The sequence below is a fragment of the Rhinatrema bivittatum genome, chromosome 2 (assembly GCF_901001135.1).
Source record: "Rhinatrema bivittatum chromosome 2, aRhiBiv1.1, whole genome shotgun sequence".
NCBI lineage: Eukaryota > Metazoa > Chordata > Amphibia > Gymnophiona > Rhinatrematidae > Rhinatrema > Rhinatrema bivittatum.
In genome coordinates, this window is record NC_042616.1 from 465,942,303 (window position 1) to 465,956,421 (window position 14,119).

The following is a 14,119-nucleotide window of genomic DNA, read 5'->3' on the forward strand; positions in this document are numbered from 1 at the left end:
AATCCTTTGCAACTTTATATTCTCATTCGCTTGCATACTCAGTCACAGCTCACATACACTTTCACTGTACACATTTTCCATATATACCGTACATACAAACACTTTTACACATATAAATCTCTCATTTACTCAAAGCTTCATACCACTGTGTTATTTACCCTCAGGACTGTATGGAATCCTAAGGTACAGAGGGGCAGCCTAATGGTGAAAGCAGCAAACTGTAAATCAGGGAAGCCAGAGCTCAAATCCTGCTGACTCTCCTTGCGACCTTGGGCAAATTATTTCACTCTTCATTGCCTCAGGTACAAACTTAGGGCCTGCTTTACTAAACTTTTTTCATATAGACACAGAGCTTAGTAAATTAGGCCTTTATATTGTAATCCTTCTGAGAGGGAAATACCTACACTACCTGAATGTAATCTGCTTTGATGTGTCATGAAAGATGGAATATAAATAAAAAAATGCTAATATAATTTAGTACTGTGATACTGCACTACTATAATTTGCAGGCACGACTCGTCCACAATGAGTATGGATAGCACTAGATCATACGTCTACTAAAATCCCTGAAAATAACAACAACAATTATTAACAAGAAATAATACAGCCCCATCTTACAGCACATTGTAGAATACCCAGGCATCGTGCAATAAGCACTAAGGTGTTTTAGTTGGAAATGTTTCTGTCATTATTTGAACATTTCCAACAACCGTTTACACCCTTTTTCAATGAAAACTGTATTATTTGCAAAGCTTTTTAATGGTTCAGATGGTAAGTGCTTATTATATATGTCATGCAGACTGTCCCCACTTTGATCCCCAGGTTAATGTGGAAGCTACAGTCACAACCTCCAGGGGCAGGGGGAGGGGGAGGGAGTCATGATCAATGCTTTAGATTCACAGCCCATGATTTCAGGCTTTCAGGAGGAGCCCTGGTGTATGGCTTCTGGCCTAGGACCATCACTGCAGTGAATAAACTAAATGGAAGTTGGGAGAGGATATAAAATATGAGGGAAAAAAAAATCTCTGGGTGGCTACAAATGAAGGCCAAAGGCAACAGATCCCACCCCTGGTTCTGACTGAGCTGCAAGTACAAAGGAGCAAGAAGGAACCGCTGGCTCACAAAATAATATCCAATTTCCACAAGCACCTTTACTAGTTTCCACACAGCTTCTCCTGTGACCGCTTGATATTACAAATGTTTTGCGTAACGTGCTTTCTTTCCTTTTTGTAAAAATTCACTTTTCTTGATTCAGGACTTAATTAGTTTGTAATATTTTTTGGTTCCACATCACATCTTTCAGACCTTGGCTGTGTGGGTGTGAGAATGTATGATAAATTTTTTGCACCGTTTCATTTAACCTTTTGTTCAAAAGAGAAAATAATTGCTTTTAAAATCTGATAGCCATTTGCAAACTGTATTACTGAATATTTTGAGATTTTTTTTTTAATTAATGTATACTTATGTGAGGATTGTACAATAAATGATTGTTCTGGGATGTTCGTATGTTGAGCTTTCTGTCCAGGTTCCCAGGATTCAAAGACAATGGGGATTCAGGCTTGGGTCTTTCTTGGGGCAGCTAAAATTTCTACTGGCTCTACTTTTCTAAATTAGTTACTTTTCACACTTTTTTTAACAAATATTTTTACCTGTATTATCATTGATATGAAATATATTATTATTTCTGATAAGCATGGTGTTCAGTATTTTATGGGCTAATATATATTGATGGAGTTTGAATCTTTAAAATGCAAAATATGAGAATTGAGTAAACATGTTTGTTTAGAAATGCCCAGTAATGCTTCTGTCAGGTTTCTTAAAAAAACAAAATTGGAAATGCATCTTTCTAAACACATAAAATATGCTAATTAATGGGCATGGATGCATATGTTCATTCAAATACATATGGAGTGAATTTTCAAAGGCGTTAACGTCCGTAAAATTAGCATATACACATGTAAGTAGCTTGTACTTGCTATTTTATCTACATCAAAAATACGCACATATTTGTGCTTTTGCACACACATTTACTTGTGCAAAAAAGGGGAAGTTTAGGGATGCTCGGGGGAGGGGGGTTAAGAGGTACATGTGCAAGTTTCTATTTTATAAGAGACTTATGCAAGTACATATGGTAACTCATTCGCACAATTTTACCCCTGCTTATTATCTCATACAATTTCAGAATTGTCTGTTGTCAAGTATTGGTTGGGTGTGAGGTCTGGGTGAACTGGGGGAGTGCAGGCTGCAGAACCAGGAGGGTCTGGACCTGGAGAAGGACCTGGTGGAACTGGTGGAGGAATCGGCAAATTGGTGATTTCAATCATGCGCACATTTTTTAAATATACAGATTAGGCACATAAAACAGGGTTGTACACAAACAGCTTGTATTTTTTTCCCATGTAAAATATATGCACATATGTTTATAAAATAGGCAGGAAAAGTGTGTGCTTTCAATGCATTTGAGGTATTCACGTGTAACCATGCATATGTGCATATATTGAGGGGTAGACATACGTGCGTTTTATAATCTGCGCGTACCTGATACACAAAGGTTATAAATTACTGCAGTAGATCTCTGTGTGAACATATATGTGCATATACGGGGCTACGCTGAGATCTTTTGAAAGTTATTCTCTAACGGGTAGATATGTAAAATGTTGTGCGCGTGGAAAACGGGGGTTACGAGGGTGGCTGGGCCTTGCGCGAGCTGCGCGCATCTTCAAAGGGGCCCAGCCACGCGCGTAACTCCCGTTACGCGCAGAAGTGCCGGGCCGAATGAAAGGGGCAGGTCCTGGGGGGCGGGGGGGGGGGGGGGCTGGAGACAGTATAGCGGCCATTTGCCGCTATACTGGGGAAGGGGTCACCGAAGGAGCAGTAAGCAACAAAATAAAAACCAAAAAACGTAGGACAAAGGGTTTAGAGGGTGGGGAGGAGGGGGAAGGGTAAAGGAGGTTAGGCAGCGGGGTAGGGAACTGGGAAAAGGGACCATCGTGTCGCCGTGCGTAAATTACAAATTTACCCCTCCTGCACGTGCGAGTCCCGGGCCGTGCGCACATGCGCGCATGGATGTTAAAATCCACCACACACGTGCGCACGCCCCTCATACTTTATAACGCATGGATACATGCGCGTAAGCTTTAAAAACTACCCCTTCATGCGAAACACAAAATCATCTAAAACCTTGACAATTAATAACTTTGTTGGATACTTTTTCTATAAGGCAATTTTCCAACATAAGGTACCTGTGTAAACAGAAAATCATGTTGTACGTGGGTAAATATATGTATCAGCATTTAGGGAAAGGAAAATGGGGGTGTAAACTTAGGAATGTCAGAGACTTACCATCTATTCACATACTTATTGAAAGTGGAGTATGGATGTATGCTGAGTACACACCCACAAAATACCTTCCAGAATACCTCTCATATGTGACCATGTCTATACATATTCCAGGCCGGTGCAAGGATATTAGGCACCCTAGGCAAACCTTACAGCCTTGTCCTCCCTGACCACCACCACCGGACCTCGCCACACACAATTAAAAATTATGCTTTTATAATAAAAGATTTTACATGAAAAAAGACATTCTGAGGTAAAAATATCACTTACAACAACAAGAGTGTATATTTTATTTACATGCACTGCTCTGGTGCCAACAAGAAAACCCTGCAAAAAAAGACACTTGGAACTCATATGGTATTAGATCTATTGTAACACGTGTTGGGTGTGGATTTGGCCCTCAGAAAGCCATGAGTAACCTTAATTACAATACAGTAAGCCTCCCATACCAAAACAGTACTAACTGCCAGCACTCAAACAGTACCAACCATCCCTATAAAAAGGCAGCACTGCAAATTTTATACCAAAAATACCAAAACAGAATAAGCCAAGCTGCTATAGATCTCTACACAGAAACTATACACTAGCAGAATACCTCACCTCGGTCACACATGCAGAACACAGGCAGATCCTGACCAAATGCAGAATAAAGAGACCATAAAGTAAATAGAAATGTGAAGACAAAAACTGAACTGCAAACTACAAGGCAGACTCTGAATCTAGTAAAACAATGGAAAAGAAGAATCATCACCATTCCTCAGAAAACATCAAACAAAATTAAGAAATATAAAAAACATCAAATATTATAGTAAAGTAATACTAATAAAAGTATATCAAAAAGGCTGATGAATAGAATAACATCCAATAAATATATGAAGCCATATAGAAATTTTTAAAAATTTCCCAAATAGCAATAAAATATTTCAAAACAGCAGACACATTAAATAACACCCAATAATTAAAACTAATCAGAATTTTAAAAAGTCTGCTCTCCATACTTGGAACTTTTAATTTCCAGTCCACCTGAGATTGTCCTGAATTAGTGGGCTGAAGGTCACACAAACTTTCTCCACTATATTTCACTTACACACACAAACACGCAACATGCTCTCTCACACACATACTCATCTCTCATACACACCAAATACTTTCTTTTTCTCCTACATGCTGTCTGACACACTCTTCTCATGCTTTCTCACTCACGCATATGTGTTCTCTCCCACCTGCTATCTCACCTACATAAATGTGTTCTCTCTCACATACAGGCTTACCGACACACACACACTCTCTTGCCCACATGTTCTCATCCTCCATACGTTCTCTCACCCACTAAACACTCTGTTACAATCTATGGGCTGCCCTCACAGACCGCTTCTCTTACCTCTGGACCCATCGTCGACATAGATGCCTTTGCTGAGTCTATGCGGCTGGATGCTGCCGCTGATTCCCTGAACAGTATGCTAACTTAGGCATGTGTGCATGCCTTTTTGCTGTATTTAAAGGGACACAGAGGGAAATTTCTCACGGCCCTTATTGCTCATGACTGACACCGTGGTATATAAAAGGCCTCTCCTGACTCTGCTTCTGGCCTCAGCAATAGGTCATCTATCCTTGTTAGAGCAAGTTACCTCAGTATGATCCTGGTCTTCGTTCCTGCATTCCTGGTCATCATCTTGGCAGGCCCTGTTCATCATTCCTTAGTTCTTCATCTTTGTCCTATGGTCAGATTTCAGTTCTTCATCTTCATTCTGTGGTCAGTCTTCAGTTTTTCAGTGTCTTCTCCTGCCTACCTGTGCCATTACTCACCTCCCTTCCTGCCTATACATCCTGTCTTCCCTTGGATGGATCTCTAGCCCTGACCTCGGCCTGCTTGATTCTTGACTATAATTGGACTCCACCTGCCACTGAGCACTGCTTGATTCTTGACTATGATTGAACTCTGCCTGCCTCTGACCACTGCCTGACTCTTGACCTCACCTGAATGCTGCCTGTCCTGACCGCTGCCTGTCTCTGACTATGCCAGTACTCAGCCTGTCCCATGCTCTGGCCTATGACTCGACCATCTTCACGGATCTCCACCTCATCACCAGAGGCCCATGCCTAAGTCCTGCCGGACCCGGCACCTGAAGGCTCAACCTAAGAGGAATAAGGGCTGGTATACGTGAAGCTCCAGTTGGATCTCTGCCACAGCCAGCTCTGCCAGTTGATGGTGGGGACCTGCAGGGCTCCTCCCTGCAGTTTGCACCAACTCCATCTCGTTCAAGGGTCCATGCCCGCAATACACTCTCTATCCATCATGTTCTCTCACACACACACAAACATTCTCTTTCCCACATGGTTTGATCCACCTACATGTTCTCTATCCCACATGTTCTCAAACACATACACACAAGTTCTCTTCCTCTCCCATATGCTCTCTCTCTCTCTCATAAATGCATACTATATCCTTCTCCCACATTTTCTCTCTCACACACATATATGCTGACTTCCTCTCCTACATGCTCTCTTTCACTCACAAGCACAAATGCTGTCTCTCTTATGTTTTCACATACACACACTCTCTCTCACTCACTCTCTCTCACACACACATGCTCTGTCTCTCTCGGCAACAACAGCAGCCCCAATCAACACTGTTCCTGCATTTTCAGGACCTGCACAGCTGCAAATGCTGCTCTTCCTCTCTTCTGCCATGGAGGCCCGCCCAGCCAACACTGTTCCTGCTCCTTCACCTTGCGCGGCCTTCCAACACTACTCCTGCTCCTTCAGGCAGTGGCCCCACGCGCCTGCAAGGTGCTGCTCCTCTTTTCACCACAATGCCTGACCCACATTGCTTTACCGCCTGATGCCTGGGATCTTCTTCCAGCCCTGTGGGACTGATACCAAAGCTTCCTGCTCCTGCCAGCCATAGTGATTGGGACGCCTTCTTCCTGCCTCTGTAGAACCAGAGCACACCACTTATTCTTCTGGCTCACGTGGGCAGGAAATAGGAAGTGCAGTTCTCACGGTCCTGCATTTTGCTCCGAGCCTGAAGATCACATCTGATCACACCTGTGGTGCTCCAGGCAGCTGCCTAGTTTGCCCAGTGCTTTCACCGGCCTGTACATATTATAAAAGTATGTACATTAAGGATGTGCATTTGTTTTGGTATGTTTTGAAATGAATGAACCAAACATAGACTTATCTGAAAATGTTCAGATATTTTTGGTTAGTTCCAAACAAACAATAAAAAAATAAACAAATAAAGGGGGCCTCCGCAAGCCCTGCTCCCGCACCTCCCACCAATAAAGCCTGTAATTCACTTGTATATTCGGGCAACATTCTCGGTAGCTCATTCTGCACTGTTCTGATGAATGGAGCATAGCTCTTGAAAGCTGGTCACAAATGTATTAAGTTAGTCCAATAAAATGGTATCCTCTATAACTTTTTTGTGGATCTTTGTGTGTGCATGATTAGTACAACTAAAAGCCACATTCTAGATCATTGTTTCCAACTACAATTGCTGCCACTAGAGATAGGTTTCCCCGTTCATTACCCTTTTATTTCAAGTAATGTACCACCTTGACTAGTTTAGTCGTGCTGTATCCCAGCACATTACTGATGGATCATGAAGCATCTTGTTTACCTAACTCTCCAGTACCCACCCCTTAATTTAAAGAAGTCTATTTTAATATTAAGACTCGGAACTGAGCAAAAAATAGATTTCAGTTTGGGTTTCGATTTTAATTTTGGTTTAGGATGCAAAGGAAGGTATATTATTGATTATAAAATGGAGTTTGGTAATCATGAGGTCTGATTCTCTGAGGATTACTCACAGCTATATAACCAATACCTTTACATACAGTAGGTATATCATAATATTCTTCTCCAGAAGATGCATTAACTGTCATTTAACTTGGACATTTTTAAAGCCTGTAACAATATAAACAGAAGTGCTGAAAGAAGAACATATTTAAATACCCAGGTAGATAGCATAATAGCCTTGTGACTAGCAGAGTACTATTATCAAATCGTCCATTAGAAAGTATCACTTATGGTATTGCGCAGGCCTGGAAACTGAACTCCTCATGAAAGGTCATTGTGATGCCCTTGTTGGAATGTATCCAGAGGAACATTTATGATCATTGCTACATAGAAAATGAACTGTAGAAGAGGTAATGGTGTAGAAAGCAGTGCTGTTCAGGAGAATCAAAGTCTACTCATGCTATAATCCCTTGCATCCTCAATTTAATTTTATTACTCACAAGTTATAACAAACTGTGGAGCCTGCTTGCTAAACACTAACACAAACATTAATATGCTTTAAATGCTGCTTTATCGTGGAATGTGTGTTAATGCATTTGCATTAATGTGCAGTTTTTGTCATTCATGTACATTTATGTATTGAATATGTAAATGACCTTCCAGCATGCATAATTATGTAAAGCAGCTTATTTAAATGTTGTACAGTTCGCATAAATGCAAGCATCTATAATAACGTCACCCTTAATGCAAAACTAGCTACACTATAATACAGAGTCCAACCAATGAGGAAGAAATTCAGAGGCTAATGACAAACATAAGATTAACTGGCCACATGACCATAATTTCTTATTAGGAGTAGGTTAGGCTGATAATGTTTAGATGAACTATGACTCTATTTCCCCTAATGAAAGTAGGGTAATTTTTTGAGTCCTGGTTCTAGATTATTGATGTACTAATATATGTTATTGTTTTATTATTTATATGATGTATGTTTATTATTCTATTTGCTTAATGTAAACAACCTTGCATTGAACTTGTTTCAAAGAAAGCGGTATAAAAGTATAACATAACATAGCATAGCATAACATAACATAACATCTCTGCCTAATCAGTAGAAATTATTTTCTTGAAAGGTGGGGATGTTAAAATCACTTTCTGATAGAATTTTATAAGTTGTTCCTGCCAAGTGGAGAATGGATGCATACTTATTCATATTAAATTGCTTTACCATATACCCATCACCCTACAATTTCAGATAAACTCACTGGATCATATAATGTGGGTAATCCTGGTTAGGCCTTACCTATCTTTACCTGTATTAACACTTGCACACTTGTCTTACAGATGGCACGGATTGTCCTTGAAGTAGAATGCTAAGTATTCCACCAGTGTAAAACAAAGGCAGGCACGTTTTACCACTTGGGTGGCAAGGAAATGAAACCAAAGTAATAAAATGAAGAGACAATTATAGCACATTGTACTATGATGAATTCAGGGTATTTAGAGAATGGGGGGGGGGGGGGGGAGGGTGGGGGGAGAGATAGAACAAAATCCATTTTACGATATAAGGTTTGGCCATGTGTTAAAAAGCAGAAGCAGATTGAAGAGGAGAATAACCCCTAAAATGAGAAAAACTTGGCCTGGTAAATCTGGTTAAGGCTGAAATGAGAACAACAAGCAGGGATGACTGATAACGAAAACAAGGGGAAGATGAATGATAGCATTACATAACCTCAAAGTGAACTGTAAGGAAGTAACCTCAGCTGTAGTTCAGCACACAGCATGCTGCATTCAGAATAGCAGACACTTGCTGTGTAACTGCATTGTTTAAATATACCTCAGTTCATAAATTACGTAAAAATAAGAAGGAGAACCGAGAAGGCATCTGCAGAGCAGGACCATTTTGCCTTCCAAGCTGGATTTAATTTTATTTTACTTTGACTGATTTTCAGGTCCAACAATGGTCAAGCGAAAGCAGAAACTGAATTCTCACTAGCCCCTTAGTGGTGTCGTGGACTATTTTGTATCTCAGATGGATCTCCTGGCAAGGCTGAGATTAAACAGTCTCTGCTAGACTTAGGCACAAGCTTGAGCCCAGGGGATCATCATTCAATGTTGCTAGCTACTCAGGTAAATAGCCTTGAAATGTTATCTCTATGATACTCCTGTTATTCCCATGATTCCCTGGGAGTAGCCATATTCTGAGCAGTAACCTTTAATAGGATTGAATCAGAGTAGTTCTTGCAATGTGTACTATATCACTGATAATACTATAGCCAGAAAGAAGTAGATTAATTGATGTTTTACTCTTGTAGCACCTCTCTCAATAATCCCCAATTTGGTGAGATGGACCTTCTCATTTGGATATGCTTATAGGCTCTAAGAGTTGCTATATTTGTATTTCTATGCATGCGGGCCCATCGTACGGGATGTTGCCACTTTATATTTATACATGGCAGGATATACTCCAGGGAATGGTGCATCTCAGAATGTATCTCAGACCAATTTGACATGGCTATTCGTTTAAATGTTATATCTATGAACACTGTTTGCCAAGAATCTAACAAGGAGCCTTGCTGAGGGTTTGGCCAGTGGGAATTCCTATGCAGTTAGCTCTATACACAGATGCAAATCTTTAAGAGATACATTTCTTGGAGTTCTTAGATTTCTTGGTGTTCGGTGTTCACATTATATTTTTCTTATTTTGTTCTCACCTCCTGCAAAGATGTGAAATTTTTAGAAAATAAGACCTGACCCACTGAGTTGAGTCAGACTTGGCCAAGGATGGCCAACTCCGGCCCTTGAGAGCCACAAACAGACCAGGTTTTTAGGATATCCAGAATGAATATACATTAGATAGATTTGCATGCACTACCTCCACCGTATGCAGATCTATCTTTGCTGACTGCAATTTTGCTAATTATATTTGAGGCTGGGTTTTTTTTTTTGTTTTTTAAATATATGCCTTTCTGCTAATTTATTTTGGAATCAGTCAGCACACAAGAGATCACTACGGCCCTTGCTAGTCTCAAGATCTTAAATGTTGTCATACCTGGACCCGGGACACTGCGAACACAACTTAACCTAACCAGTGATTGAAGGGAGGAGAGGAGGGAAAGCCACACCCTCTTGCAAAAGATGGCCCCTCCCAGAGGCATTGAGGGTCATTTCTAAAATAATGAAGCTAGGAAAATGTGTAATTGATTCAAGAGATTATTACTTGCTATATACAAGACACAGAGAGCATGGTTTTAAGGCTGTAAATGTATCTTGAGAGCCATTACCTTGCCAACATACTGATAATCGGATCCCGTGTATTCCTCCAGTAGAAAGAACTGATTCCACATCCAGCTCCGCTTGTAGCGATTAAGTTCAGAGAATCGCCCAGTCCCTTTCCTGCTACTAGTCCTTTTTGTCAATGGACCCGTGAAGATTTGCTGGGGCTGACCAACCCAGAATAGTAACAAAAGCCAGTGATAAGTTCTCATGGTGTAAACAAAAAGCACAAAAGTTCCTGCGATGTAAATAATTCCCTCTTTGTATGCGCTATGTCCTGAAAAGGATCTTCTTCAGTGCTCTGTGCCCAGACTTAATCCTTTTGCTTCATTCTTCAGCATTTCTCTTCTTTGCTCTCGGAGGATCTCTGTAAAGAGTAATGACAATGTATCAGACACTTTCAAAGGCATTTTAAATTCAGTGCTACGGCAAGTAAGCCCAAGGAGAAGATCAGAAAATAAAACTGCAGCCAATGTCGACCGACTTTGAAATGTTATAACCGAACACCAAGCACCCTCAATGCAACCCGCCATCAGGGCCGGCGGAAGCATTGGGCGGGGCGGGCAGTGGCCTAGGGCTCTGGAAGTGGGCGGAGGTGGCAGAGTAGCCGGTAAGGGCGGCAGTTTTGAAAGGACGGACGAGGTGAGAAGTGGCGCAGGTGAGACATGGAACTGGAGGGCTTTTTCGGGTCTGTATTTCTTTGAGGAGTTGGAGTCATTTGTCATGCATGATTTTAGAGAGATAGAGAGAGAGAGAGAGAGAGAGAGAAAGAGAGAGATCACATGACGACATCACTGCCTAGGGCGGCTGGACACCCTTCTACCAGCACTGCACGCCATCGAGGATGTTTCCATTTCTATCTTTTCTCTCTTTATTTTCTTGTGTGTGTGTGTGTGTCTCTCTCACTCAGATTCACACACACATCTTTATTCAGTAGAATGCATTTTTAAATATCCATTAAGAGGGCAATCTTCAAAGCTTTTCACTCGGGTACCTAGCTGTTAACCAGAGGGAAAAGTGGGTCAGAAACTCTCCCCTCTCCCTAGGAGCGGGTAAATGCATGGGTGCTCCTCACAGCATGGATAATTTTACCCGCGGTCAAAGAAAAGGGGCAGGATTATGCCACCTGATAATTGTACAAGGGTGGCATTTTGAAAAGTCTCCGGGGTGCTTTCATGGGCATACTTTACACCTGCTGTCTGTCCCTGAACTTTCCAAAGAAATTTCCAGGGGCAGTTTGCAAAGTGCTCGTTGCCCCGTGAGCACCAAGGGGTACTTTGAAAATGTGCCCCCTGCATGACTTGAACTGTTAACCTGTTGCATCAAAGGCCCCCGTGGGACCAGATCAGGATCTGGCGTGGAGCTGGTCCTGCGATGAGCACTCCCCTATTCACGGGGAGGCCGGTTTTCAAGCCCGGAGAGCTCGGCGGTGGCCTGGGTAGATTCCCGAGGCTGAGAACCACCCTCCCCTCAGGTGGGCAACCCCCAGAGATACTACACAGTGCGGACTTGCACCTGTACCAAAGGCCTGCTGGTACCTTTGTACAGGTGGTCCCCACCCGCCCTGAATTTTGAAACAGAAAATTCAGGGACGACCTATAAGCTTTCTGAGTTTTCTTTTCCTTCAAAACATTTCACACTCCCAAGTCTCACCTCCCCACAACCAACCAAAGATATCCTAACAGTTTCCGATGGAGGGGCTCTTGCTAGGACCATGCAATGAGATGCCGTTTGCTTTCGTAAACTAATTTAAACAAGAAAACACCGGGCGCCCTCGGGTCCCCTCCCCCTAACATTTCACTCCCACGTGCAACATTAAAACACCCGTGCTCCCAAAGACGTCGCACAGACTCCAGGGCTTCTCCCAGAAGTGAGTGAGGTTAGCGCCCGTCCCAGAGACCGGTGAGCTGTCATAGCGAGTACACTCAAGTGAGCAGGAAATATAGGAGCACAGGCAGGAAAGCATGCGCTAAGGACTTGATTACATCACCCCAATTCAGCTCTCTGCTCTTCTCGCCTCTCACCCCCACCCTCTTCTATTTTAAAGAGACAAGGAATAAAAAATTACAAACGCTGTCTCCATCTCCAGACATCCATTTTTTTTTTTTTTTTTTGCTAGAGCTAAACGTTTCAGATTTATGACCTGCTGGTTTCTGTCTGTGCCGATGCTGCACCAGCAGAAATAAGTCAACGAAAGGCAAATGCTCTCCTGTGGCTCTCGTCGCTGCGCACGGTGAGTGAATGAAAGTAACTTTCCATAAGGATTACTTAGGTCCCGCATCACCTGCAGCTCGGGCATTTATGTGCTCCTTGCTCAGTTATTTGAGATGCAAGGCACCGCCTCACCCCCTAGTATTCCAGCACCCTGCTCACCAGTTTCACAGCTGCCTTGTCATTTCTTTTTTTGCACTACGCTTCTCCTTACTTGAACGTCCTTTCTTCGGGCTCCTCATCTCAGGCACTCTCACTCTTCTCATCAGCATGCACCCGGCACAAGCAATTTTGTTCCCCATGAGGTCCATATTTAGTCACTGTCTGGATAGCAAAGTGAGCCGGCTAACTTCAGGGACAGCTCTTTGGCCAAACCACACAGCTGACTAAGGCCTGATTTACTAAGGCTTTTCTCCCATTCTGTGTCTACGGCATAAATGCTTCGTAAACGAGGCCCTTAAGTTAGCTGGCAAACTTTGAATATCAGAGTCAGCCGGCTAACTCAGCTCCTCCCAGTTACACCCCGAGAACATCCCTAATTTGGCCGACTAAATTCCAGCCAGCAAACTTATAAACCAGCTAAAATAACTGGCTAAGTGCCCAAATATTCATCTAGCCAGATAACTTCGGAATTATCCATAATGAATGCTTCTGAATATGGACCTCGTTTACCTGAGCCAAACAATATTTTCTCTCTTTCTGTTTTCTTCTTCGCTGCCTTGCCTTTCCCAGATCCCTAGGGTGCTTGAACCCTTTGTCTTTTGTGCCTGCATTATGAATGTTTTACTCTGTGAGCCACCCAGGTCAAAGGATAGAGCGGCCTATAAGCGCTTTCAACAAACAAATAAGTAAACAGATGGAGAAATGAATGAATGAATGAATGTGATGTCATCTCAAGCTTTGCATGCCATTTCCAAATTCTTTATGTAATGATTAACTAAAATTGGGAGGGACTCATGTAGTTTTCATGTATTTCTCTGAGACGCATTTACTTTACAGCCAGCCAGAAGAGAAATACAATTACTTTAGCAGAGGACCCTCCAGATTAATATTTTACTATTTGCAATTGCCGATTTGAAACAAAGAAGAAACGCAAAACAGAAACGATGAAAAGTCAGCCTGGAAATATATAATGCCATATTATTTAATATTCAGGTGGAAAACTGTAATGTGATAAAACAACACCATAATCAAAAGATTTGCACATTTAAGGAAGGCAGATTCTTGAAATGTGGAATGAAATGTAATAGCAGCCATCACTGACTAATTAGAATGCTTTTCAAAGCATTTTTCACACAGCCAGAAGAATGTCCTAGAACGGCAAAGAAAAATGAGTGAGTGCACCAGAAACATAAAGGCAACCAGCACTGCCTGCACTCTCTTATTATACCCACCATGACATTAATATACACAGCACTAATCTCTGGGGTACAATTATATGCATAAAAAGGCAGTGCCATCTCCAAGCGTGAGCAGGGCTCGAACAGAGGCAGCTTCATGCAAGTATTGTTTCCAAAGTCCCCAAAATAACCGAGCTCGGCCGTGACTTGAA

General features: G+C 42.0%; 1 protein-coding gene across 1 annotated transcript in view; it reads right to left on the reverse strand.

The window, feature by feature from the left end:
- LOC115084996 (cadherin-6-like) overlaps nucleotides 1–14,119 on the reverse strand; it is a 233,274-nt gene that overhangs the window by 115,007 nt on the left and 104,148 nt on the right. The window contains exon 2 of the mRNA XM_029590503.1: nucleotides 10,365–10,723. Within this exon, the coding sequence (XP_029446363.1) occupies nucleotides 10,365–10,568 (204 nt within the window). The 5' untranslated portion in view covers nucleotides 10,569–10,723. The remainder of the gene's footprint in view (nucleotides 1–10,364; nucleotides 10,724–14,119) is intronic.